This window comes from Myxocyprinus asiaticus, chromosome 7 (genome assembly GCF_019703515.2).
Source record: "Myxocyprinus asiaticus isolate MX2 ecotype Aquarium Trade chromosome 7, UBuf_Myxa_2, whole genome shotgun sequence".
Taxonomy (NCBI): domain Eukaryota; kingdom Metazoa; phylum Chordata; class Actinopteri; order Cypriniformes; family Catostomidae; genus Myxocyprinus; species Myxocyprinus asiaticus.
The window spans coordinates 35,257,123-35,283,258 of record NC_059350.1 but is presented as its reverse complement, the minus strand read 5'-3'; the positions used below and the strand labels follow the sequence as shown (position 1 = coordinate 35,283,258).

Genomic DNA, 26,136 nt, shown 5'->3' with positions numbered 1-26,136 from the left:
GTTGAGCCAAAGATGGTGCTCCTGGACCACTAAGGTGGACATCGCCCACCCAAGAGACCGCGCAGTGACCTCCATCGCCCAGAGAGCGAGGTTGGTCGCCGAGCGCAGTTCCTGCATCAAATCTGGGGCGGAACTACCCTCGTGCAGTTCTTTTAGCGCCTTGGCTTGCTGGACCTGCAGGAGAGCCATGGCGTGCAGGGCAGAGGCGGCTTATCCAGCAGCACTGTAGGCTTTGGCCGTCAGGATGACGTGAACCTACAGGCCTTGGACGGGAGCTTTGGGCGTCCGCACCAGGTGGTGTCGCTCTGCGGGCATAGGTGCACCGCGAGCACCTTATCCACCGGGGGAAATGCCGAATAGCCCCTGGCCGCCCCGCCATCGAGGGTAGTGAGGGCGGGGGAGCTGAAAGATCGGGACCGGGCAGTAAAAGGTGCCTCCCACGATTTTGTAAGCTCCTTGTGCACTTCCGGGAAGAAAGGAACTGGAGCAGGGCATGGCTGCTTTCATCAAGCCACGAGGGTTCAGGGGAGAGTGGAGGGTTCCACTCTAACCCGATGCTCACGGCCACCTGCATGTCCATCATTTCCGCATCAACCTGTGACTGGGCGACCGTCCCCAAGGGGGGGAGCTCAGCTGAGGCTTCTGCGTCCGACTGGACAAGCCCGCTCTCTGATGCTGCGCTCAAGAGCTCATCAGCTTTGCGGGCTCCAAACAAGAGGTCGAACTCACCGTGAGACGAGCCGGCGGACTCATCCAGAAGCCCGATCAGGGCAGACGAGCGTGCTGGGGAATGGGAGGTCCGTGGGAAAATACCCGGTGGAGGTATTTCTTACGAAAGCAAGCCGCGACCGCAATGTTGCCATGGACATGTTCTCGCAGTGAGTACATGAACCATCCACGAATGCTGTGGGTCGTGCCCTGACACAAAAGACAGCAATCGTGACCGTCTGAAGTTGAGAGGTAACGACCGCAACCAGGAATAACACACAAATGGAAAGGCATCTTTAAAAAGATGCGTCTTTAAAAAGACGTTCCGTCCTCTTTTAAAGAAATATACTCTTTTAGAAAAATATACTCTCTTTTTTCTGCCGAAGCGCCCAGGGGCATTCTCTGCAGTGCACCAGTGCAGAGGGGGTGAAGCCGCTGAAATGCACCATCAGATACAGCAGAGGTGAATGAACAGTCAGCTCAGTAAACATCAACCGTTCAGCTCCGAAGAGAAAATCTGAATGAGTGGTCGCACGCCAGCTCCTTTTATACCCATATGTCTGGGGGAGTGGCAAGCAAATACCACTTGCCAATTTTCATTGGCCTTTTATCAAAGACCAGAGGTGTCTCGGGCTCCCAAGAGTGACCCCTAGTGTCACTACATTGACACAATGTATGGGCAGAGCGAGGCCTGGAAGATAAGTGGTGAATGAGTTCCACCTGTGTGCCACACCGGTCTCGCATTCCAGTTAGGGGTGGTGGGAGTATTTAAGGAGAGGAGACAGCAGCAGACGGGGAGAGAGAGAGACACATGGACCTGTGTGTGTTTGTGTTTATGTATTGAACGTAAAATTGCCGACAATGTCTGTAACAGTGAAAAGTGTGTGGGTAAATAAATGTCTACATTTTTGTTAAGCCGGTCCCAGCTTCCTCCTTGCCCATGCATTCCTTGAATCATTACATTTATTTTCTGCCAAAATATCATAGTTGCTACAGTTAGTGTTACTATAGTAAAATCATGTTTAACTTTCATAAATGATGTTTCACATACAGTATAAAATATATATAAAATGAAACCATTTGAGAGAGGAAAAAGAGCCTATGCACTCTAATTACAGTATACAGTTAGCAAATAATCATAGAAAAATGTCATTTCAATTACAGTATACAGTTGGCAAAAGAATCCAGAAACAATTCATTTCTTTCAATCCTTTAATTAGCTGGGCTTAGTAAAAGATTCTGCAAAAAACAGAAATTAAGGGGTAATTCTTTCAGTTGCTCCTGTTTGAACATGAGCCACTCCTTTATACACCAAAAACCATTTCTTCCAGTGTTTGCTGATGCTCCTTACTCAGAATGGGTGTCACTATGAACAAAGTGTTTTATTGACCCCGTCAGAGTGGTTAGTAGTATATTAGCTTATCCAGTCCCCTCACATCTCTTTAAAAATACATTTAAAAACACAAAGGGAAATTGAAGGGACATTTGCATCCTTTGAGTGTAAATTTGTCTAAGGTTTCTCACGGATAGGTTATGTATAACACTCTCCCAGGTAACGACATGAGGCACGGCTATTTCATTTTCTTTATAAAAATGCATTGAGTTGATCATTCCCAAAAGCTGTGTGTTACAAGCTCAGTTAAACTGGATGGCAAACAGATACACACACATGCACACACATTCTGACAATGTTGACCTTGGGTCATTGATGCTGAAGTTCAGTAGTGAAGTTTACCTTTAAACTCGATATATGGTATATTTAATTATGATTTTTCTGGCAAAATAAAATTAAGCAACATCGTAATATCGCAATGATTCAATGCTCTTTTTTCATTTATTGAGTTTCCTAAAGAGCATTCATTAGATTAGTTTTGCAAACCCTCTTCTTTTCACAACTCTCAAGTATGAAATCGTTAAGACAAAATATTTTAATGCCGTCTCTAATTTAAACTTAACTTGCAAAAATGCAATTTGGTTAGTTCGATTAATTTCTGTGTATCACTTCAAACAGAATTAATTGATATAAAACTAGAATTTGACAATTAGTTTACGTCATCACCTACAAATGTTCACGGAAGTCTCAGTGTGGCATTTTTCATATAGTATATTAAAGTTTTAGTAAAAACTGTAGGTAAATATTGCTGTTACAATCTATTGTTATAAATATGAAAATTATTAAATATCATTTTTTCTGTGTGTTAATTTAGTGAAAAGATACCTTTATTATTTTTTAACTAGATTTGTACTGTATTTTAGTTTTTAAATTTAATCTGTTTGGTTGAAATGATTGTTCCTCTATTTGAAAAACAGTTTTAAGCCATTTCAGAAAAAATAAATACAAATATAATCTTTATATCAACATATAATTTTTAGCTTTACTACCCAGTCCTAGGGTACTTTCAGTCCAGCTGTACTTGACATGGAATGTATGTGTCTGTGCATGTTTAACAGTTGAAGGTCCTCAGTCCTCCTTCAACAAATAATTTCTTGAACTATATCAGCCTTTTGTCATTATCTCTTGAAGAGCAGGAATGGATAGATGGATGAGTAGACCAAATTAATGGCAGACCGAAGCACAGGATGCATCATCTATGTCAGCAGAGAACAGGAAGTGTGGCGGAAAGTTAGATAGACAATGATGGAGATAACAGAAAGAGTGTTAGAGACAGAAAGGTCCTCTGTGACCTCAAGCCTATGGTGTACAATTAGACAGAAACTCACTGACACAAACAAACACACAAACAAGCTTTGTATCCTATAATACAACAGAGACATTATCCTAAGAGATGAAGGAAAGAGCAGGGTGGAGGATGAAACCACTCTTGCTCTCCCTCACACACAGTTTATATCCATTCCTACACTGCAAAAAATGATTCTTAATCAGTAATTTTGTCTTTTCCAGTGAAATTTGGGTGTTTTGTCTTGTTTTAAACATAAATATAACAAAATTTAGTGAGGTTTATGCTTAAAACAAGAAAAACCATTCCCGAACAATGTGTGCAGTGTGGCAGGGCGCATTATCCTGCTGAAAGAGGCCACTGCCATCAGGGAATGCCATTACCATGAAGGGGTGTACCTGGTCTGTAATGATGCTTTGGTAGATGGCACATGACAAATTGACATTCACATGAATGGCCAGACCCAGGGTTTACCAGCAGAACATTGTCCAGAGCATCACACTCTCTCCACCGGCTTGTTCGTCTTCCCACAGTGAATCCTGGTGCCATCACTTCCCCAGGTAAATGGCGCATACGTACACGGCCATCCACATGATGTGAAAGAAAACGGGACTCATCAGACCAGGTGGCCTTCTTCCACTGCTCCAAGGTCCAGTTCCGACACTCACGTGCCCGTTGTAGGCACTTTCGATGGTGGACAGGGGTCATCATGGGCACTCTGTGGCTACGCAGCCCCATACGCATCAGGGTGCGATGCACTGTGTTGTGACACATTCCTCCCGTAACATCATTACAATTTTCTGTGACTTGCATCACAGTAGACCCTCTGTCGGTTCAGACCAGACAGGATAGCCTTCGTTGCCCTCGTGCATCGATGAGCCTTGGGCGCCCAACACCCTGTCGCCGGTTTGTGGTTTGTCCCTCCTCCACTGTCGGTAGGTACTCACCACTGCTGTCCGGAACCACCCCACAAGCCTTGCCATTTCAAATATGCTCTGACCCAGTCATATGGCCATAACAATTTAGTCCTTGTCAAAGTCGCTCAGGTCTTTACTCCTGCCCATTTCTCCTGCATTCAACATGTTGACTTCAAGAACTGATTGTTCACTTACCGTCTAATCCACCCAGACCTTGACATGTGGTCTTGTTAGGAGATGATCAATGTTATTCGCTTAACCTGTGAGTGGTCATAATGTTTTAGCTCATCAGTGTATATTCTATGAATACAACCCTTATATCCTATGCAATTCTGCTTCTCAAATAAATGTATCTTGTTTAGAGGATGTTTAGATATTTTCATTGGAAAACAAAACAAATATGCTGATTAAGGAAATTATTTTCACAGTGTAAATACCCATGTGACTGGTGTTTAGTGAAAGTGAGAAACAAAAACAAAGATATAGGATCTATACTTGCCCAGCAGGTCATTCTGTGGCATCCACTCCACTAGTTTTGTATTGTTGCCAAGATTAGAGGGAGGAACTCCAGAGAACCTGCAAACAGTTTAGATAGAGTATGATTCAAGAATCTCATTAGTGAAGTTGTTTAAAATAGTTAAAAAAACTATTCCTACTATCTCAGATATATCTCAGTCATGCAGAGACAACTATAAGCAAGCCATTCAAAGGTTGCCCCCCCAACTCTGTTGGTTTAAGCATTCCGACCAGCCCGACACATTAACTTTGGCATAACCATGGTGGGACTTTGGGGTCACACTATCTGTTTGTCAAACTAATGTAAGACAAACAATTGTTTGGGAAACTGGTTTGCCATTTCGTTTGGTGACACTAGTGGCGCAAAAGGTATACAGGTGAGGTATATTGGAAAAGGTAAATGCTGACAACACTAGTTGGTAACAATGGAACTTGTGACTATAGTTGTCACATAGTTGGGAATCGCACCCCAGATCTGTACTGGTAACGAAGAGGTTGCAGGTTTAAACTAAAGCAGCAAGGAATTTTAAGTCAACATGCCTTCATTACTCATTTTCCATCAGTATGACATATTTCTGAAACAAAATATTCAACAAGAAATGTAGGGCTGAAGGTATTTTTACTCATGGAGTATTAACTGGTTACCAGAATGGAGCCAGAACTTAATGTGACTTAAAGAACAGTGAGTCTGTACCTTAAAATGTGTATACTGTATTTATACTGTATATGTGTGTGTGTGTGTGTGTGTGTGTGTGTGTATATATATATATATATATATATATATATATATATACACTATATTGCCAAAAGTATTCGCTCCCCCTTCCAAATAATTGAATTCAGGTGTTCCAATCACTTCCATGGCCACAGGTGTATAAAATGAAGCACCTAGGCATGCAGACTGCTTCTACAAACATTAGTGAATGAATGGGCCGCTCTCAGGAGCTCAGTGAATTCCAGCGGGCTACTGTGATAGGATGCCACCTGTGCAACAAGTCCAGTCGTGAAATTTCCTCGCTACTAAATATTCCACAGTCAACTGTCAGTGGTATTATAACAAAGTGGAAGCGATTGGGAATGACAGCAACTCAGCCACGAAGTGGTAGGCCACGTAAAATGACAGAGCGGGGTCAGCGGATGCTGAGGCGCATAGTGCGCAGAGGTCGGCAACTTTCTGCAGAGTCAATCGCTACAGACCTCCAAAGTTCATGTGGCCTTCAGATTAGCTCAAGAACGGTGCGTAGAGAGCTTCATGGAATGGGTTTCCATGGCCGAGCAGCTGCATCCAAGCCATACATCACCAAGTGCAATCCAAAGCGTCAGATGCAGTGGTGTAAAGCACGCCGCCACTGGACTCTAGAGCAGTGGAGACGCGTTCTCTGGAGTGACGAATCACGCTTCTCCATCTGGCAATCTGATGGACGAATCTGGGTTTGACGGTTGCCAGGAGAACGGTACTTGTCTAACTGCATTGTGCCAACTGTGAAGTTTGGTGGAGGGGGGATTATGGTGTGGGGTTGTTTTTCAGGAGCTGGGCTTGGCCCCTTAGTTCCAGTGAAAGGAACTCTGAATGCTTCAGCATACCAAGAGATTTTGGACAATTCCATGCTCCCAACTTTGTGGGAACAGTTTGGGGATGGCCCCTTCCTGTTCCAACATGACTGCGCACCAGTGCACAAAGCAAGGTCCATAAAGACATGGATGAGCGAGTTTGGTGTGGAAGAACTTGACTGGCCTGCACAGAGTCCTGACCTCAACCCGATAGAGCACCTTTGGGATGAATTAGAGCGAAGACTGCAAGCCAGGCCTTCTCGTCCAACATCAGTGTCTGACCTCACAAATGCGCTTCTGGAAGAATGGTCAAAAATTCCCATAAACACACTCCTAAACCTTGTGGAAAGCCTTCCCAGAAGAGTTGAAGCTGTTATAGCTGCAAAGGGTGGGCCGACGTCATATTAAACCCTATGGATTAAGAATGGGATGTCACTTAAGTTCATATGTGTCTAAAGGCAGATGAGCGAATACTTTTGGCAATATAGTGTATATATATATATATATATATATATATATATATATATATATATATATATATATATATATATATCATTATTATTATTATTTTGATAAATATATTGTTTTTTTTTTCCAGTTGGAGATGTCAGTAGATGGAAACTTCCCAAAGGGAGTTTTTTTTTATCAGATTTAGCTCACTTCTGGGGAAAAATGTGTCCCCAAACTATTGTCCACACACAGAGAGAGCCAAGGAGGCCAGAGTGTGCAGTACCTAATGACAAACAATCTACAGTTACTAGAAAACCTGACAACGGCCAGTGTCTCTAATTACCATCACTATACTCTATGTGAAGTGTGTGTGTGTGAGAGGGAGAAACTGGGAAAAACAGTTGAGACCATATGTCTCATACCTTCATATGTTTATTACATTTTTTCTATCTGCAGTATATATTTATCAAGTATGTGTGTGTGTGTGTGTGTTTGTACATTCCCTGAGGCAATTCCACTCCCACCAGTCACCTCATTAGTAAAGTCTTGCCTCTGCACATTTGCATGAACACAAGAGAGTAACTGAGGCTGTATGACATGACTATGGGAGTCATGACAATATCAGTGCCTGAGACGACAAAAAGTGTTGCTATTCATAAGCATGCAACTTCATTTATAAAAAGAAAAAAAAGGGACATTTTAAACAAATGTAGGCATAAAGAAAGTAAATTAAACAAAAGGGAAAGTTAAAGTTTACGTGCACTCGTTCCAGCTCAGCCAACTAACCAGACCATCCCCTCTCAAAATCACAATTTTTATAAATGTTGTTTTCTACAATGTCATTTCATATAAAGACAATTTAGGTCAAGGTAAAGTTCACCATCTTGAGCATCTTTAGGTATCCCAGTGATAACACTTCTTTCTCAAATCTATCGTTATTTCCTATTACTGCTAAAACCTACATTAAATTGGGGGCCTGGGTAGCTCAGCGAGTAAAGACGCTGACTACCACCCCTGGAGTCGCAAGTTCGAATCCAGGACGTGCTGAGAGACTCCAGACAGGTCTCCTAAGCAACCAAATTGGCCCGGTTGCTAGGGAGGGTAGAGTCACATGGGGTAGCCTCCTCGTGGTCGCGATTAGTGGTTCTCGCTCTAAGGCACGGGGCGTGTGGTAAGTTGTGCGTGGATTGTGGAGAATAGCATGAGCCTCCACATGCGGAGTCTCTGCGGTGTCGTGCACAATGAGCCACGTGATAAGATGCGTGGATTGACTGTCTCAGAAGCAGAGGCAACTGAGACTTGTCCTCCACCACCCGGATTGAGGTGAGTAACCACGCAACCACAAGGACCTACTAAGTAATGGGAATTGGGCATTCCAAATTGGGGAGAAAATGGGGATAAAAAAAAAAAAAAACTACATTAATGTTACCTAGTATTAAATTACTGTTAATTATTTGCAAGATTTTTTAAAAGGTTGCATTATCTACAACTGTAGCCAAAAACAATGCCAAAATAGCACTGCACTACACTCCCACGGCAAAGACTTTACAAAACTCTACAACTACAGTACATACTCAACCACATGGCACAGTCTGTGTGCTAGAACCGGACACTATTTCATAGGCAAAACAACTAAAATTAAACAATACACATATGCTTTGATAGGAAGTTGGCAAAATGGATGAATCAGTTATCAAATGAAAGAAAGAATGAATGAATACAGTACCTCCAGATAACTCTCTGAGGTAGACGGCTCAAGGCTCCTGCAAGTTTCTGAGCAATGTCATCTGACAGATACTTCACTCCTGCACCAAACGACACCACCACGAAACCATTTGTGTCCTTCACCCAGGCTTCAAACTCCTGTACACACAGGTCAATCAAATACAATATTACAATATTTCAGTTCAACAACCTATTGGTGCATTTTGAGACTATTCACGAGAGCGTTTCCAAGATAATAAAGAAAAATGTATTCACATTATATGGAAATCAAAACCCAAGCCAAACATTTCAAAGGGTTACATATGTTTAATTGTATGAAATAATTAAATTGTCTTGTACTCGGTCTGAAGGATGTGAACTTTCTCTTCACTCCTGAGAACCCAATTACCCTCATTATTATGTAACAACTCAGCTCCTCTTCATATTCCACACGGACAAAGAACAATTATATATGTCACACAACATCTTTACAGCTAATGTTCCAGTACAGCAAATAAATTCCAATACTGAAACCTTCATGTGTTCATATTTTTGGACATGGTACCATTGTAGTACAACGGTAAATTCATGGTAATTATTTAAGTACCTTGGCGTACCATATAAATTCCATTCTATATGAATCTGGAAATCATTCAGTACCAAAACACTGAGTTAATTTTTAATTTGAGTAAATTTCACTGGTATTAATTATTATTATTAATTAATGAGCTTGCATGGTTTCACTGTTTGCGAGTTTATTTACGATGTTTTTATTTTTTATTTTTTGTTACGTTTGGTAACTTCTTGTTTTGTGCAATATTAAACTCGTTTTCTACTCAAAATTACCCGTTGATGATCAGAAAATTATATATATCTATATCTCATTTCTATTGCCAGTAATGCAAGGTGATGTTGTCTCATAGACTATATAGTATGCATTAGTATCCCTGTGGGATACTCCATATGTCATGTGGTACATGATTTAACATGTTTGTAAGGACAATTCAAGAAATCTAATAAGATGTTTATTTACATTTTACTAAGTTTATTCAAGCGCCATGTATGTCATTTTTGTAAGGAAAAGTTACTGAAGTTACTAAAATGTTTAAGTTAAGTTTACTCACTTTAATCAATATTATGTCATAAAGTTAAGTAGATTTTATTTCGTATCATACCATTAAAATTTACTGTGTGCAAATACGTGCAAAGTAAGAATTAAGTCAATCTTACTAGTCATTTTTCCAGTATATACACACACACACACACACACACACCGATCAATCATAACATTAAAACCACCTGCCTAATATTGTGTAGGTTCCCCTCGTGCCTCCAAAACAGCACCAACCCGCATCTCAGAATAGCATTCAGAGATGTTATTCTTCTCACCACAATTGTACAGAGCAGTTATCTGAATTACCGTAGACTTTGTCAGTTCGAACCAGTCTGGCCATTCTCTGTTGACCTCTCTCATCAACATGACATTTCTGTCCACAGAACTGCCCCTCACTGGATGTTTTTTGTTTCTGGCAGCATTCTGAGTCAATTCTATAGACTTTGTTGTGTGCGAAAATCCCAGGAGATCAGCAGATACAGAAATACTCAAACCAGCCCGTCTGGCACCAATTTTGTTTTAATCACGATTAATCACAGAAAACTGTGCGATTAATTAAATAACGTTTTATAATCAATTCACAGCCCCAATATTTATACTGTATATAAATTATATTTAGCCTTTTGGTACACATCTTAGGTTGTGTCGATGAAGGGGTACTTCAGCCTTACTGATGGTGCTGTGGGGATACTTATGGCAAAGAAGGTTGGAAAACACTGTATTAGACCACTAGTAAAGTAATAATTTCATAATAATAAAATTCAAACAAATATTATCAGCATAAAAACTTTTGTTAAGTGTTGAAATGCTTACAAGAATTTCACATTTTCATAGTATTTGGTATGTCCCCCTTATCCTTTAATGACAGCATCCACTACAGCTGGCATTATTAGAGAATCTTTCAAAGAGCATCTTTTGTGCTTCAATGGAAGCAAGGACATTTTCTACAAGGGAGCTAAAATGATCAATGTCACAACTTTGTTTATTTGATTAGTGACCTAGAAATAGTGCAGAATTGTTATAAAGTTTTTTGATTTTCAATGTGGTCTAAAACTTTTGGACCCCAATATACTGTATATCAAATTAACTTGGCATTACTATCTAATACCATGACTGTACAATGGTACAGTACTGCCACAGTATTTATTTGTAAGGGTCATAATACACATAAATGAGGAAAAAAAAATCTATTGCTTATCATGATAATTTTAATGTGTAAGCAGTCTGCAAGGATATGACTTAAGAAAGTATCAGTGAATCTGTTTCTGCCAACTGTGTCTTAATAAATACTTGTTTTATGAGGTTGCGTTGGTACAAACATACAAAGAAATAGCTGAGGAATGCAAATAATTATCTGAGTATCAGTGTTCAACAGTACCTTGACATACAATGTATGGACAAGTGTTTAAGGGACATTCTACCCTATTCATTTTCTTTTCTTTTTTCCAAATTTCATTCTAATGTGAACAACAAAAAACAAAATTTTATAGTTAGTATATATAGTTAGTGTCGTCTCAAACTACTTCACCTTTGCCAGACACATACTGCATGTTTCGAAATCCCTCAACCTGAAAAAATTATATTTCACAAAACCTGTTTTACCTATATTGTGAACAACAGCCTAAAAGCAGTTTTCAATCAATGACATTGCCACCACTATGGAATATAAATATGATGATAAAAATGTCAAGGAGTGTCTATTTAAACCTATGTAAATAAGACTTTAGACTGAATGATTTAGTCTGAGTGGGAAAATATACTGCATGTATCACACAGGGTAGACTGCAGAATCATTTAAATTTGATTGTGCAGTATTAAGACAACTAATAGTTCTGGTAATATGAGGCAAGGATTTCCATTTGCCTAGCATGAACAAGTCCCTTGACTTTTCAGTCATGAAAAATGTCATATGTCATTGGTTTTACATTGTTTAATGTTCTTGTAAAGATTTTATTGTTACAAATAATGTTTTGATTTATTGATTTTAGTCTGATTAGTGGTGTGTTTTGTGACGCTATTGACACCATCTTAGAAAATCTTTTAAAAGAATTTGTCACTGGTGCTATCGTCACTGCATTTACAACCCTTGCTACATTCGTAAAACAAAATTAAATAATAATACAAAAGAACAACAGTCGAGTTGTTCTTTATGAATAAAAATAATGTCAAGATGTTAACAAATTTTTACCCTCAGCTTTTATGGATGAAAACTGGACTGAATTGAAAATGTCAATATTTTATACGTTGGAAAGTCAAAGTTTTTTGAGAATGACCCATGGAGAGTTTTTTTGTTGACTTGAGCATAATATAAGGCCACTTCAGTATGGTAGCTTTGTTGGTTTTTTATTTTGGGATTTAGAAATATGTTAAGACACTGTGGTTGAATATATATCAGAGATTTTTTTTTTTATTTTGGCATTTTTTGAAAAAGAATTTGTGTTAGCATCGTAGCACACTTGAAAGTAGACTATGACTGAGGCCTGTTACAATATTAGCAATGCTTAGCAATTCTGGAGATTTTAGCCTCAAACTGAAAATGCATTAAGGTGTTTTATTAGCAATGAAGTGCAATTGTTAGCACAATAAATTAATGGGATTAATTTGATTTTTTATTAGCCTTTTGTGTTAGCATAACCTCAGAATGAGTGAGTTTTTTCGTAAGAACTGCTCTCTGTCTGAGGGAGTCCAGCTGCATCTGAACTGCTTGCACTGGCCTGGCACTGACTGTCCACCCCTCACACTGGTCTCAGTGTCACACCCGACAATGGGAACATTTACACATACACACATACACCCTGCACTGACAAACACGCTATTAGCATTATGGCTCGATGGCATACAATGAGGCCCATTAGAACCTTGGTATTCCAAAAGTGCAAGCCTAGGTTCAGAACTCCCACTCCTATTCAACGTGAAGCTCCGCACAATCACCCGCATCAATAAGAACAGCCTTTGTGAGCATAATGCCCTGGTGGCAAAATCAAAACTCTTGATATTATTGGGGGTGACTATGGAATGAGAGTGCACATAATGACCTAAGAATACTGGACTTTTTCTTAACATTATCCGCTTGCTTATTCTTACCACATGTTGGATTTGTCAATTTGTCAATTACGTTATGCACCCCTTATTAAGAAAAATAGATACTAAAGCTATGTATATGATGGTTTATGATGAACGAAGCACTCTGCAGATTCTTCAAAAGATGCATGAGTTTTGCCTAATTTAGTCTAACACGGGGAAAGAGGACGCACAGTACACATCACTTGTTAGAGGGTGTGGGTTGTGGCATTTTGGATGTTGGCTGATTTTAAAAGAGGTTGGAGATTTCTGGCATTCGTGTAAGCTAAATCTTGGCCAATCAGAACAAGGTTCCTGTGTCATTTGTCCCCATAGCGGTGCATGACATCGTTTACTGGCATTCAAGAACTTCAGGGCTACGTAAAACAGAGCTACACAGGCACACAAAGCATTTACTGAAAGATTAAAGGCACTTTGGGGAATAAATTTAGACTGTAGTCCTGAAAGTGGGTTGTGGAGTAGACAAAAAGATGTTGGGGTATAAATTGATCCAATTACACAGTTAATACATTTTGCTTTCAGAATTTCTTGGGCGAAGTATTTCTTGTTGCAGGGTAGCAGTAGTAGTAGCATTATTAGCAGCTTAATCACGATCTTAATTTGAACAATACCTATGTAAATTCTTAAAATCCAAAGATCGCTCTCTCTTTCTATTCACAACCCTCACCCTAAATCACTCACATCTGTGACTAAAATGTGTGTGATTAGCTACTGGCTGGTAATTTTTCATATTTCACTCATCAGTGATTAAGTAGTGTGTTGGTGAAGAAGTTCAGCACCGAGATCTTTTCACGGCTTGCTGAGAGTAAAAGTTTTGACTCTTCCCGTGTAATGTGAGTCCAAAGACGAGACCCACGCAATCCATTTGTCATTGAACAATGTCTATTTTAATACCTTTATGTTCTCTTCAGTCAGTTATTAATCAAAAACAACAAAAGAAACATTTAATACTAATCACACAACGCAGTGATGCTGTTAAGAAGCCATTCGACCAAAACAAACACTTCTGTCAAAGTCCCTGCAGCTGGTTTAGAGACAGTACCGTTTTAGCACTTGTTCTACATATCAATGTAAATACTTGTAAATAGCTCCAATTTGGCATGTAAAAACAAGCATATACTGTATATGCAATATATGCAATATCAAGACATTTTTACTGATGTAAAACATGGACTTTGTATATTTTTAAAAAGCTAAAATGTGACCAAAATGATGAAAAACAAATGATAAAATTAGTTAAATTAACATTTCCATAATTTAACCATTTAGAAGGTCCTTTGCATATTAATAATGGCATTAGCTGAAAGAGAATTAAAAGCTTGAAGCTAGTGAATCTGAATTAAATCATGATATCGTGATATATAGAATCGTGACGTGTATTGCAATCCTATTGTATCGTGAAGTGGCAGGTGATATCCAGCCTTACCACCAACCGTCATCCACCAACCATATGATCAATATACACATGTAGATGGATGTCTTTGGCCGTTGTGTCATGTCTCTAGCTGTTTTTCAGCATCTCACACCAAAAGAGTTGTATTTTTATCATGACATGTCAAGCTAAAGATTGTTTTAAAATAGTTCAACTTTAAAAACGCATCTTGGGACACCATTCTGTTCCATTCTGATGTGATCTGTCCAACTGTATTTAAACACAAGAACACGTCCTACATGAACATCCCCTAAAAAACGTGTCTGATTGGTGTCTGATACACTTGACTAAGACTAATTACTCAGGGCTTCCTGGAAAGACAGACTAGTCATTCTGACAACCCGGTTGTTGATTATGAAAATACTTTTTGTAGTTTTGCACATCTATAACGAGTAGGCAGTACAAGGAGTAACGCCTATACAAACAGTAGGAATAATGAAACAATGTTTATAGAATGGACAAAAAATGTCATAATAGTGGTTTTCTTACCTGTGGCAAGGGGCTGGGGGGTTTGGTGAGGATGCCCCCTACATAGACTACATGTGGTAGAGTGGGTCGTGGAAACTCCAGTGCCAAGTCAGTACACAACATCCAGAGTCGACTGTTCTGAACCAGATCATGCATGGACACTGATGGCTGGATGTTGTACTTTCTCATTATGCGATCATACTTAGGTAACACCAGGAACTGTACACCAAATCTGGAAACGAGGTAAACTGCTGTGTTAGTTACACGCTGCAGCAATGACATACGGTCCGTAAGTAGCGAGTTAAATTCAGGGACATAAGATAGGGGTGCTGGTGCCCCAACTTCTGCAGGGTACCACAGTCCTGTGCTGAACACTGCGTACTGGACACCCAGGATGTGAGCTATGACAAATCCACACATCTCATTGGGGTCAACAAGTAGAAGGTCAAAATGTTCACGTTTTAGCTGTTCCATGACAGAAGAACTCCCAACAACTGCATCACAGTTTTGAGAATAGTGGTCCAAGATGTCAAAGAGCTCCAGTGCTGTAAGATGACCTGAGAAGATGTTGCGGACTTTTGACTGGAGAAAGTCATCAGCGGAGGTGCTGTTGAAGATTCCAGGGTAGCGGTGAAGACGGTAATGGGTGGATGGTGGGACCTCACGACCTTCAGAGACCAGAAAGACTGTGTCATGGCCCTCAGCATGTAGAGCAGAGGCCAGGGTCTTAAAGATATACAGGTGGCTTTCAAACATAATAGGAGGAACCACCACGATCTTAGCTGCCCAGGAGAAACTTGCCATTAAACACCACATCAATGTGGCAACCAGATAGAAAGACTTCATGACTGCAGAAAGAAATACAAGAAATGATTAGTGATACTCTTGTTTGTTAACCATTGTACCAAGCAACTGCGTGAATCAATATTACTGGTTTCAGATTTTAAAAAAAACAAATTTTTTAGTCCCAATAGAATGCTTTGACATAAATTATTGCTCAAATTAGCACCTTCTAATTTTCACATTCAGACTTATTAAATTTACTTTCCTCAACTTTAAGAGCACCTATTATGGTTTTTCAAATATGTTTGTGAATGTAAAAAAGTCTGCAAAGTTTCAAAAATCAAAGGGCACGACAAATGGTGTTATTGACTCCCAAAAGAAAGAACCGATTCTGAACACCTGAAACGAGTTGTTAGTAATTCCAGACTTACTTCCTGTACTAACCTACGTAATTTGGTAACAAAAAACCTGCCTCATCGGCTGCTTGCGAACAGCTTTGACCCGCCCTCAAACACTACACTAAGCGGTAGACCAATCACAACAGACTGGGACATCTGACCAATCAGAGCTGAGTAGGCTCTCTGAAAGGAGGAGTTTAGAATTAATCCTTTAGAACGGATCACTGAACGAGTCGTTTTTGACACTGGGAAAAAAGGTAATGCTGCAATTTAAATTATGAGCAAATTAAAGTGTTTTTTGACCTTGGATGCACGTAAATCTATTGTATGAGACCTTTAAAACAAAATTAGGTACGTTTAAAAACCATAATAGGTGCTCTTTAATACATTTTGATTTCTGTAGCTAAAGTGGTAAAGCATGGCGCCACAATGTTAAGGTCATGTAAATACACAAACTGATGAAATGTACCTTGAATGCACAGTAAATGGCTTTGGATAACAGCATCTGCCAAAATTATAAATTTAAATTATATTGTTGAATGAGCAAAAACTCAAGGGTAAAGTGTTTGAAACATAATAAACTCTTACTAATTTTACTGCGCTAGTAAATTTTATGAGCTCTGGCCATTCAACTGAATCATAGCTGCATAACAAATTCTTTACAAGGTCATAGAAGTGCTAATCTAAATCTAAATCTAAATTATTAATTTTGACTGAAATTCACTGAAAACAGGACTGAGGTTGAATGTGTGGGCCTATCACACTGTAGATTGTTCCTCTGATAAAACTGATATAATGAACAAAGTTCACTGTGTTTTGCAAACATGCACTAACACACACACATAAGTCACCTTTACACAGACGTTTTACACCAAATAGCCTCTTTGGTTCCAAGCACACAGAGGCATTTAGGCTTTGTGTATACTTTGCCCAATAAAAAAAAAATAAAAAAAAATAATAATAATAATCTGATTTTTAGAACTGACTGTCCACACTGTCATTTTACAAGTGATGAAACTGGATCCATTAGTTCAGACAGTGAAGTCAATATCTGGTTTATCTGAATCAAATGCCTTGGCAGCACGATGCCAATAGGCATTCTTCTACAAAAATTAAGAGTAGCTGTTAGTGTGGAAAAACAGGATGGTTTTCATGACATCACACTGCAATGCTGAACTCATGAGGTGCATGAGACAACATCCATCAGAGGCATTACTATAATCTATATATTAATGCTGTGTTTAAAATCACTCACTCATTCACACATTCAATATTCACTACATAGTGAATGCCTTACAGTACACTGACATTTTTTTTTTTTTTTAAATATGTGAGTGTTTTGTGGTCTGTGGCACGGTATCAAGGGAAGTCTGGCTGCACAGAGCAGTTTACTTATGCAAATGTTTCAGTTCTGTGATAGTTTGAGCAACACTTGCATGAAACCAGATTTTAATCGCACCCCATATAGAAGAATCTTTCAGATAAGAAGCGTATTAAGCGTTTATGCCAAACATGGCATGAATATCATTCAATATGCTTTGGCTGTCCGAAATTTCGCTTGGGCGGCTGCCGAAAACATTTTAATGCGGGAAAAGCCCAGTGTGCTGTTCACACTGTCATTTAAAAAACACATCTGTGTCAAGTGTGGAGAAAATCAGATTTGCGCCAGATTCTGCTGCGGTGTGAACATCACCCTAGAGCCACGGTTTTCAAACTGGAGGGGTGCACCTCCCCGGGAGGGGGGGATAAATAAAAATCAATAGCTTAACAGATCATAGTCCAGCTTAATAGACCATAGCTATATGGGGTTATAATACTGTTAAGTGTAAAGAGCACATGCATGTGCATCCATGAATGGTTTGCGCGAGCACGAATCTCTTTGCCCGCACGTGGATTTCCTTTGCTCTCACACAAAACTGGATGTACACTCTCAAATATACACTGTTCTCTTTTGCAATCTCACCTGATCTCGCTCAGAGAGTGCGTGCATGCCATTGTTAATTTTTCACAGTTTTTTGTTTTATTCATAGTTTTAGTCTTTTGACGAAAACGTCCTTTAAAATTAGACAGTAGGCCATTTCGTCATGTCATATTCATTCATTTTAGTCAGTTTTACTCTGACAAAAATGACATATAATTTTAGCAAATGAAAATAATATATTTTAGTTGAAAAGATTTAGGACATTTTCTACTGTAAACATGTATCAAACATATAAATATACATACTGTCCTTGTTGAGAAAAACCTGAGCTCCTGAAATAATAATGAATAGACTGAGGTATTAGCTACATTTTAGAAGTTAGCCTGCTGTATTCTAAATTCTTCATGCTTTAGAGACGTACTTATTTTCACTGACAGGATATTACATTGCGTAAATTACACATTTCTGAATAGCACGTCATTTAGTTCAAATTCACCTGTTCAGTCACTTCACTGTGCAGATGTACTATAAGTTGTTATATTACATATACAGTTGAAGTCAGAAGTTTATATACACCTTAGCCAAATACATTTAAACTCAGTTTTTCAAGATTCCTGACATTTAATCGTAGAAAACATTCCCTGTCTTAGGTCAGTTAGGATCACTACTTTATTTTAAGAATGTGAAATGTCAGAATAATAGCAGAGAGAGTTATTTATTTCAGCTTTTATTTCTTTGATCACATTCCCAGTGGGTCAGAAGTTTACATACACTTTGTTAGTATTTGGTTGCATTGCCTTTAAATTGTTTAACTTGGGTCAAATGTTTAGGGTAGCCTTCCACAAGCGTGTCACAATAAGCTGCTGGAATTTTGGCCCATTCCTCCAGACAGAACTGGTGTAAACGAGTCATGTTTGTAGGCCTTCTTGCTCGCACACGCTTTTTCAGTTCTGCCCACACTATTTCTATCGAATTGAGGTCAGGGCTTTGTGATGGCCACTTAAGCCATTTTGCCACAACTTTGGAGGTATGCTTGGGGTCACTGTCCATTTGGAGACCCATTTGTGACCAAGTTTTAACTTCCTGGCTGATGTCTTGAGATGCTGCTTCAATGTATACACTTAATTTTCCTTAATCATGATGCCATCTATTTTGAGAAGTGCACCAGTCCCTCCTGCAGCAAAGCACCTCCACAACATGATGCTGCCACCCCCATGCTTCACGGTTGGGATGGTGTTCTTCGGCTTGCAAGTCTCACTCTTTTTCTTCCAAACATAACGATGGTCATTATGCCCAAACAGTTACAATTTTGTTTCATTAGATTTCTCCAAAAAGTACGATCTTTGTCCCTGTGTGCACTTGCAAACTGTAGTCTGGCTTTTTTATGGCGGTTTTGGGGCACTGGCGATATAGGACTTGTTTTTACTGTGGATATAGATACTTGTCTTCCTGTTTCCTCCAGCATCTTCACAAGGTCCTTTGCTGTGGTTCTGGGATTGATTTGCGCTTTTCGCACAAAACTACGTTCATCTCTAGGAGACAGAATGCGTCTCCTGAGCGGTATGATGGCTGTGTGGTCCCATGGTGTTTATACTTGCATACTATTATTTGTACAGATGAACGTGGTACCTTCAGGCATTTGGAAATTGTTCCCAAGGATGAACCAGGCTTGTGGAGGTCCACAATTTGTTTTCTGAGGTCTTGGCTGATTTCTTTAGATTTTCCCATGATGTCAAGCAAAGAGGCACTGAGTTTGAAGCTAGGCCTTAAAACACATCCACAGGTACACCTCCAATTGACTCCACTTAGCCTATCAGAAGCTAACTGGTTAACTGCCTAAAGGCTTGACATGATTTTCTGGAATTTTCCAAGCTGCTTAAAGGCACAGCTATAACTTAGTGTAGGCTATGTAAAATTCTGAGCAACTGGAATTGTGATATAGTCAATTAAAAATGAAACAATCGGTCTGTAAACAATTGTTGGAAAAATTACTTGTGTTATGCACAAAGTAAATGTCCTAAACAACTTGCCAAAACTATAGTTTGCTAATATAAAAAATTTGTTTTAATGACTTCAACCTAAGTGTATGTAAACTTCTGACTTCAACTGTATGTTGTGGATATAGTGATTAAACCAAAAATAGGTATTGATGCATCTGAATGAGGTATATACACCAATTTTGACTAATTTCTCCCAATTTGGAATGCCCAATTCCCAATGTGCTTTTTAAGTCCTCGTGGTCGCGTAGTGATTCACCTCAGTCTGGGTGGTGGAGGACGAATCCCAGTTGCCTCTGCGACTGAGACCATCAACCTGAGCATCTTATCACGTGGCTTGTTGAGCGCGTTGCCATGGAGACATAGTGCGTGTGGAGGCTTCACACCACCCACCACGCTCAACTCACCACGCGCCCCACCGAGAACGAACCACATTATAGCGACCACGAGGAGGTTACCCCATGTGACTCTACCTTCCCTAGCAACCTGGCCAATTTGGCTGCTTAGGAGACCTGGCTGGAGTCACTCAGCACACCCTGGGTTTCAAACTAGCGAACTCCAGGGGTGGTAGCCAGCATATTTTACCACTGAGCTACCCAGGCCCCCTATTTACCCCGTTTTTGAAGCAGTTCATTTTGCCAGTGTTCAGCACATTTAAGTCATGCAGCTCAAATGGAGAAATCCCCAACATACTTGATTAATGGAATAGAATAATCCATATCTGTTATCTTCTTCTATATAAAGATTCACAAAACATTTCTTCTTCTGTTTATATCTTGCATTGTTAATTTCTTGCAGTATAATTTTTATCTCCTCATACTTTCGTCAACATTGTTCGCTATTGTTGATGAAACCAAAACACCTTCGTCAACGATCATTTCTGTCAGTGATTTAAATGATGAGATTAACACTGGTGCACGCTCAAAATATGTCCTGTGCACTCTCCAATCTATTATAACGCCATACTGTCATAACGCCATCCGCCTCTGTTCATTAGGTCTGGGTATTGATACAGATTTACCGATTCGATTCAATTCCGATTCACCAGCTCTTGATTCTATTCTATTTGATTCCAGTTCAATTTGATTCGATATGGATTCATATGGGTACATGTCTGTTACTAAGTCCATTTTGGTTACATACATATAAAATAAATTCTCTCTCAGCTAATGCTCTTAAATATAAAGGAACCTTCTATGCAACCCTTCTAGGTACAATTCTAAAATATTAGTTTTACAAATTATATATTATAATTAGTTTTTCATCAAATTGGTCACATTTTAGCTTTTGAAAAAATGTCAATTCAGTCTATTTCATCAATTAATCTTGAAATTGCATATATTATGTTGCATATATATTTTTGGTACATTTTTATTGTTAACTTGCATAATTTGTACTATTAGAAGTATTTTTTTTTCAATTAACATTTTTATTGATTCATAAACATATAACAAAATAAAAAACACAACACATATACTGAATCAACACTGAATTTCATAAGGCGCACCCTTGCATCTCTAGATGCAGACTTGACATTTTTTAGAATCCTAGCTCACACTCCCTTCTCAAATAACAAATTTAAATCTTTCTCCCATAATCTCTTGAGAGAAGTTGAAGCTCCGTCCCGCAGACCCTGAATTAGCATGGAGTAATACACTGATGCCTCATGACCTTTTCCAAAAGCCGTAATCACCTCTCCCAGAGTATCTGCAGCTTTGGGGGGGGGGGGGGTGCCACTCCCAAAAACAATACAGAGCAGGTGGCGCAGCTGTAAATACCTATAGAACTGAGATCTGGGAATCCCAAAATGTTGAACCAAATTTTCAAAAGATCTCAACAATACACTCTCATATAGGTCACTGAGTGTATTAACCCCCTCACAATCCACTCTGACCAGCAGAAAGTGGACTTATTAATACATCATTTAGGGTTCAGCCATATGCTTGAGGCAACATTTAAATAAATGTCTGAATTAAACACTCTGGACACTTTTGTCCATACCGAGTGCTGACCGAATGCATAATAATAAAACAAAATCTTGGGTAGGCCTAGCCCACTTGTGTCAATCGGCCTATGTAACTTATTGAAATGTAATATGGGACGCTTACCATTCCAAATGAAGGACTTCGCTATGCTATAAAATTGCTTGAAATAAGAGAGGGGGACATCTACAGGGAGAGATTGTAACAGGTAGATAAATTCTGGAATACAATTCATTTTAATAACATTAACCTTCCCAATCATAGAAAAATATAATGAAGCCCACCTGCCCACATCGCTCGAAAATTTTGACCACTTAATAAAAAGGTTAACTAATTAAATCAGACAAAATTTGCTGGGAATAAAATGCCCAAATACTTAATGCCCTGTTTGGGCCACTGAAAGTGCCTGGCTGAAAAGCCGTTACTGGGCAGAACGCTGTCAGAGCAAAAGCTTGGGATTTAGACCAATTGACTCTGTATCCTGAGAACTTAGAAAAGGATGAATGATTCTGTGGAGGCAAGGCACAGATCTAGTGGGAGACGAATAATAAAATATCATCAGCGTAAAGCAAAAGCTTTTGCGCCATACCTCCCATCACCACCCCTGGAAAATCATCTTCCCTTCTTTTCGCAGCTGTTAATGGTGTAAAGTCTGAACAGGCTCCCATCCACCAGAGGGAGCCCTCACCTGAATATTGAACTCTTGTCACTTCCTGTTCCTGCCACATCAGTTCCTGTTTGGACATTCTCCATGTATATAAGCCATATGCCCACAGTATCACCTTGCGAAGTATTGCCAGTGATCTGCCTTACCAAGCGTTGTTTCGCTGCCATTGTTTTATCTATTGTTATGACCATTGCTTACGTTTGCTGGATTTACATATCTGGATTACTGTTTTTGGATTTGTTGCCTGAGGACCGATTTATCTGTGTTTTGACCCAAGCCTGTGACCTGACTACGTTTAAAGAATACTGTTTGAATTGTTTGAGCAACCCCTCTAATAAATATCCACAAATGGATCCCACTCAGCCTACCTCATCCTTACAGAATACTTCGCCCGGCTTGGATCCAGCGGATGTCTCTCAACTCCTTTCAACCATCGGGTATCAGAATGAGGTACTCAAGGGTTTTCAACACCAACTGCTAATGCTTCAAACTGCCAGTGACCAGCTAACACAATATATTCAGTCTCTTCCTACACCACGCCATGATCCAGTAAGATTTGCTCTTCCTGATAAGTTTGACAGCTCTCCTGATAACTGTACTGGTTTCCTACAACAATGCTCGATTTACTTCTCAAACCAACCTGATGTATTTACTAACTGGGAAGGCATTAGAGTGGGCTATGGCTGTTTGGAATCAAGATACACTTATTCAACAACCTTACAGTCATTTTTCTACGTTGATTCATGATGTTTTTCAATACCCTGCGGGGGGCATGGATGCAGCCACTCAGCTCACTCAGTTACGCCAAGGCAATAAATCTGCTTCAAACCATGCCATACAGTTCACAGAGTGGCACAGAGCGGATTTAATGACATTGCGTTGAAACACATCTTTCATTCTAGTCTGTCAGCCAAACTTCAGGCAGAATTGGTGTGCAGAGATAACTCCCTCAACTTCTCTCAATACATTACCCTCGCTATCAGACTAGACAATCTCTTACGATCACAACCATGTTTCAATACCTCCTTGCCATGTCATGTACCTACAACCTCAGTTCAGGTACCAAGTCAGCACCAACCTACGGAGTCTATGCAAATAGGACAAACTCGTGTGTCTCAAGATGAACGTAGAAGACGATCCGTAACCTCTGTTTCTACTGTGGTGAACCAGGTCATCGCTATTCTAACTGCCCCGTCAAACCTACTACCACCTCTACACAATGTTATCGAGTGAGTCACATCTTTTATCCTCTAACAATCAGTCAAGGCTTGTCACTACCCATCATTTTGTCCATAGCTAACCAAGAATATCATTTTTCAGCATTAATAGACTCTGGAGCTGCTGCCAATGTTATAAATCAGAACTTAGTGAAGCAATTGAACATCCCCACGACCAAGTGTGAACCACCTATTACAGTAACTGCTGTTGATGACGTTTACCGATGGGACCATCATATCACTCATCAAACTCTTCCTGTAAAACTCCAAGTCGGTCTGCTTCACACTGAACAAATCACTCTGTACGTCATTTCTTCACCACGAAACCCAGTGATTCTCGGATATCCCTGGTTATCCGCTCACAAACCCCAGTTTTCATGGAAGAACAAGGATTTAATCCGTTGGTCTCCTCACTGTCATCTCCACTGTCTGGATCTGCCACCCAAGTTTAAAATCTGCACAACTCATCTCACCGAGAACCTCCCTTCATTGCCGAACAATGTCCCCAATGAGTATGCTGACTTGGCCGAGGTTTTTAGTAAGGAGAAGGCCACCCAGTTACCTCCTCATCGATCCTGTGACTCTGCTATAGACCTTCTTCCTAACACTTCTCCACCCAAAAGCCGTGTTTACCCATTGTCCATCCCAGAGACCAAGGCCATAGTGGAGTACATTGACGAGGCCCTATATTATGGATTTATTAGACTCTCTACTTCTCCAGCTGCTTCTGGATTCTTCTTTGTTGGCAAGAAAGATGGCGGCTTAAGACCTTGTATTGACTATCGTGCACTCAACGCAATTAGTGTCAAGAACCGCCATCTACTCCCACTTATTCCTTCTTCCCTAGAACAATTACGAGAGGCCAGGTACTTCACTAAATTGGACCTCAGATCTGCTTACAACCTCATCAGAATACGAGAGGGTGATGAATGGAAGACCACCTTTCTCACCACCAGGGGACACTACGAATACTTAGTAATGCTATACAGACTATCCAACTCACCTTCCGTCTTCCAATCTTTCATCAGTGAGGTCTTCAAAGACCTCCTGAGTCAATATGTGATAGTCTACATAGACGACATTCTGATCTATTCCCGGTCTATGGAGGAGCATATTGACCAACTAAGGAATGTCTTGTCACGTCTTCTCCTGAACATTCTTTTCGTCAAAGCCGAGAAGTGTGAATTTCATGTCTTTTCCACCACATTCTTGGGGTATAATATTAGCCACTCTGGAGTGGAGATGGATCTCACCAAGGTAAAAGCTGTCATTGACTGGCCCACACCCACCACGGTAAAGGAAGTACAACGATTTCTAGGCTTCTCTAATTTCTACTGCAGATTCATCCATAACTACAGTACCATTGCTGCACCATCACCTCTCTTCTTAAAGGTAAACCCAAGAAGTTGGCATGGACAGAGGCAGCATCAACCACCCTCAATAGACTCAAGTCCAATTTTACCTCTGCCCCCATTCTCAAGCATCCCGACCCTCAACTTCCCTTCATCATAGAAGTTGACGCCTCTGATACTGGAATTGGTGCTGTCCTTTCCCAACGTAATGGAAACCCATGCAAACTACACCCCTGTGCATTCTTCTCCCGGAAATTAACATCAGCAGAGCGCAATTTCGACATTGGTAACAAAGAGTTACTATCTATCAAGGCCGCTCTAGAGGAGTGGAGACACTGGTTAGAAGGCGCACTTCATCCATTTCAAGTCATCACCGATCACAAAAATCTGGAATACATCAAGGAAGCCAAGAGATTAAATCCTCGCCAGGCCAGATGGGCACTCTTCTTCACTCGGTTCGATTTCACGGTCACATATTGTCCAGGAAGTAAGAATAGTAAAGCTGATGCTCTGTCACATATCTATGAATCTGCTGAGACACATATTATTCCAGAGAGGATTCTACCTTCCTCCATCATCATCGCACCCATCAGGTGGGATATCATAGAGGAGATTCAACGCGTTCAACAAGAGGAAACTTCTCCCGAATGTCCCGCTGGCAAAGTGTATGTTTCTTCCAGACTACGCAACAGAATTATTCAATGGGTTCACGCGTCACTCTCCTCTGGACATCCTGGAATTAACCGTACTATTACTGTAGTAAGGAACAGGAGAAGTGGAGCATCTTCCTTCCATGGACAGAGTATGCCCAAAACTCCCTCACACACTCTTCTACAGGTTTGACCCCCTTTCAGTGTGTCCTAGGATATCAACCTCCCCTATTCCCTTGGTCTGGGGAGCCTTCCGAAGTGCCTGCCATAGACGATTGGATTAGGAAGAGTGAGCTTGTCTGGAACAGTGCTCATGTCCGTCTTCAAAGAGCCATTCGGTCTCAAAAGATCCAAGCTGACCGACACCGACACCCTCATCCTGAGTATCAACCAGGTCAAATGGTGCGGCTTTCTACTCAGGACCTACACCTGAAACTCCCCTGCAAAAGCTAAGTCCCAGGTATGTAGGTCCCTTCAAGATTTTACGTCAATTTAATCCTGTCACATTCCGTTTAGAATTGTCTGCCACTTACCGCATCTCTCCTTCTTT

At 40.1% G+C, this 26,136-nt stretch overlaps 1 protein-coding gene across 4 annotated transcripts in view; it reads right to left on the bottom strand.

Moving 5' to 3' along the window:
- Nucleotides 1–26,136, bottom strand: part of LOC127444375 (2-hydroxyacylsphingosine 1-beta-galactosyltransferase-like) — a 69,577-nt gene that overhangs the window by 13,346 nt on the left and 30,095 nt on the right. For 3 of the 4 annotated variants that reach the window (XM_051703704.1, XM_051703701.1, XM_051703702.1), the window contains exons 2-4: nucleotides 14,641–15,467; nucleotides 8,547–8,683; nucleotides 4,803–4,879 (exon numbers count right to left, since the gene is read on the bottom strand). In XM_051703704.1, the coding sequence (XP_051559664.1) occupies nucleotides 4,803–4,879; nucleotides 8,547–8,683; nucleotides 14,641–15,465 (1,039 nt within the window). In that variant the 5' untranslated portion in view covers nucleotides 15,466–15,467. Of the gene's footprint in view, nucleotides 1–4,802; nucleotides 4,880–8,546; nucleotides 8,684–14,640; nucleotides 15,468–16,269; nucleotides 16,306–26,136 lie in introns of all 4 variants that reach the window. The other variant, XM_051703703.1, reaches the window with a different exon arrangement.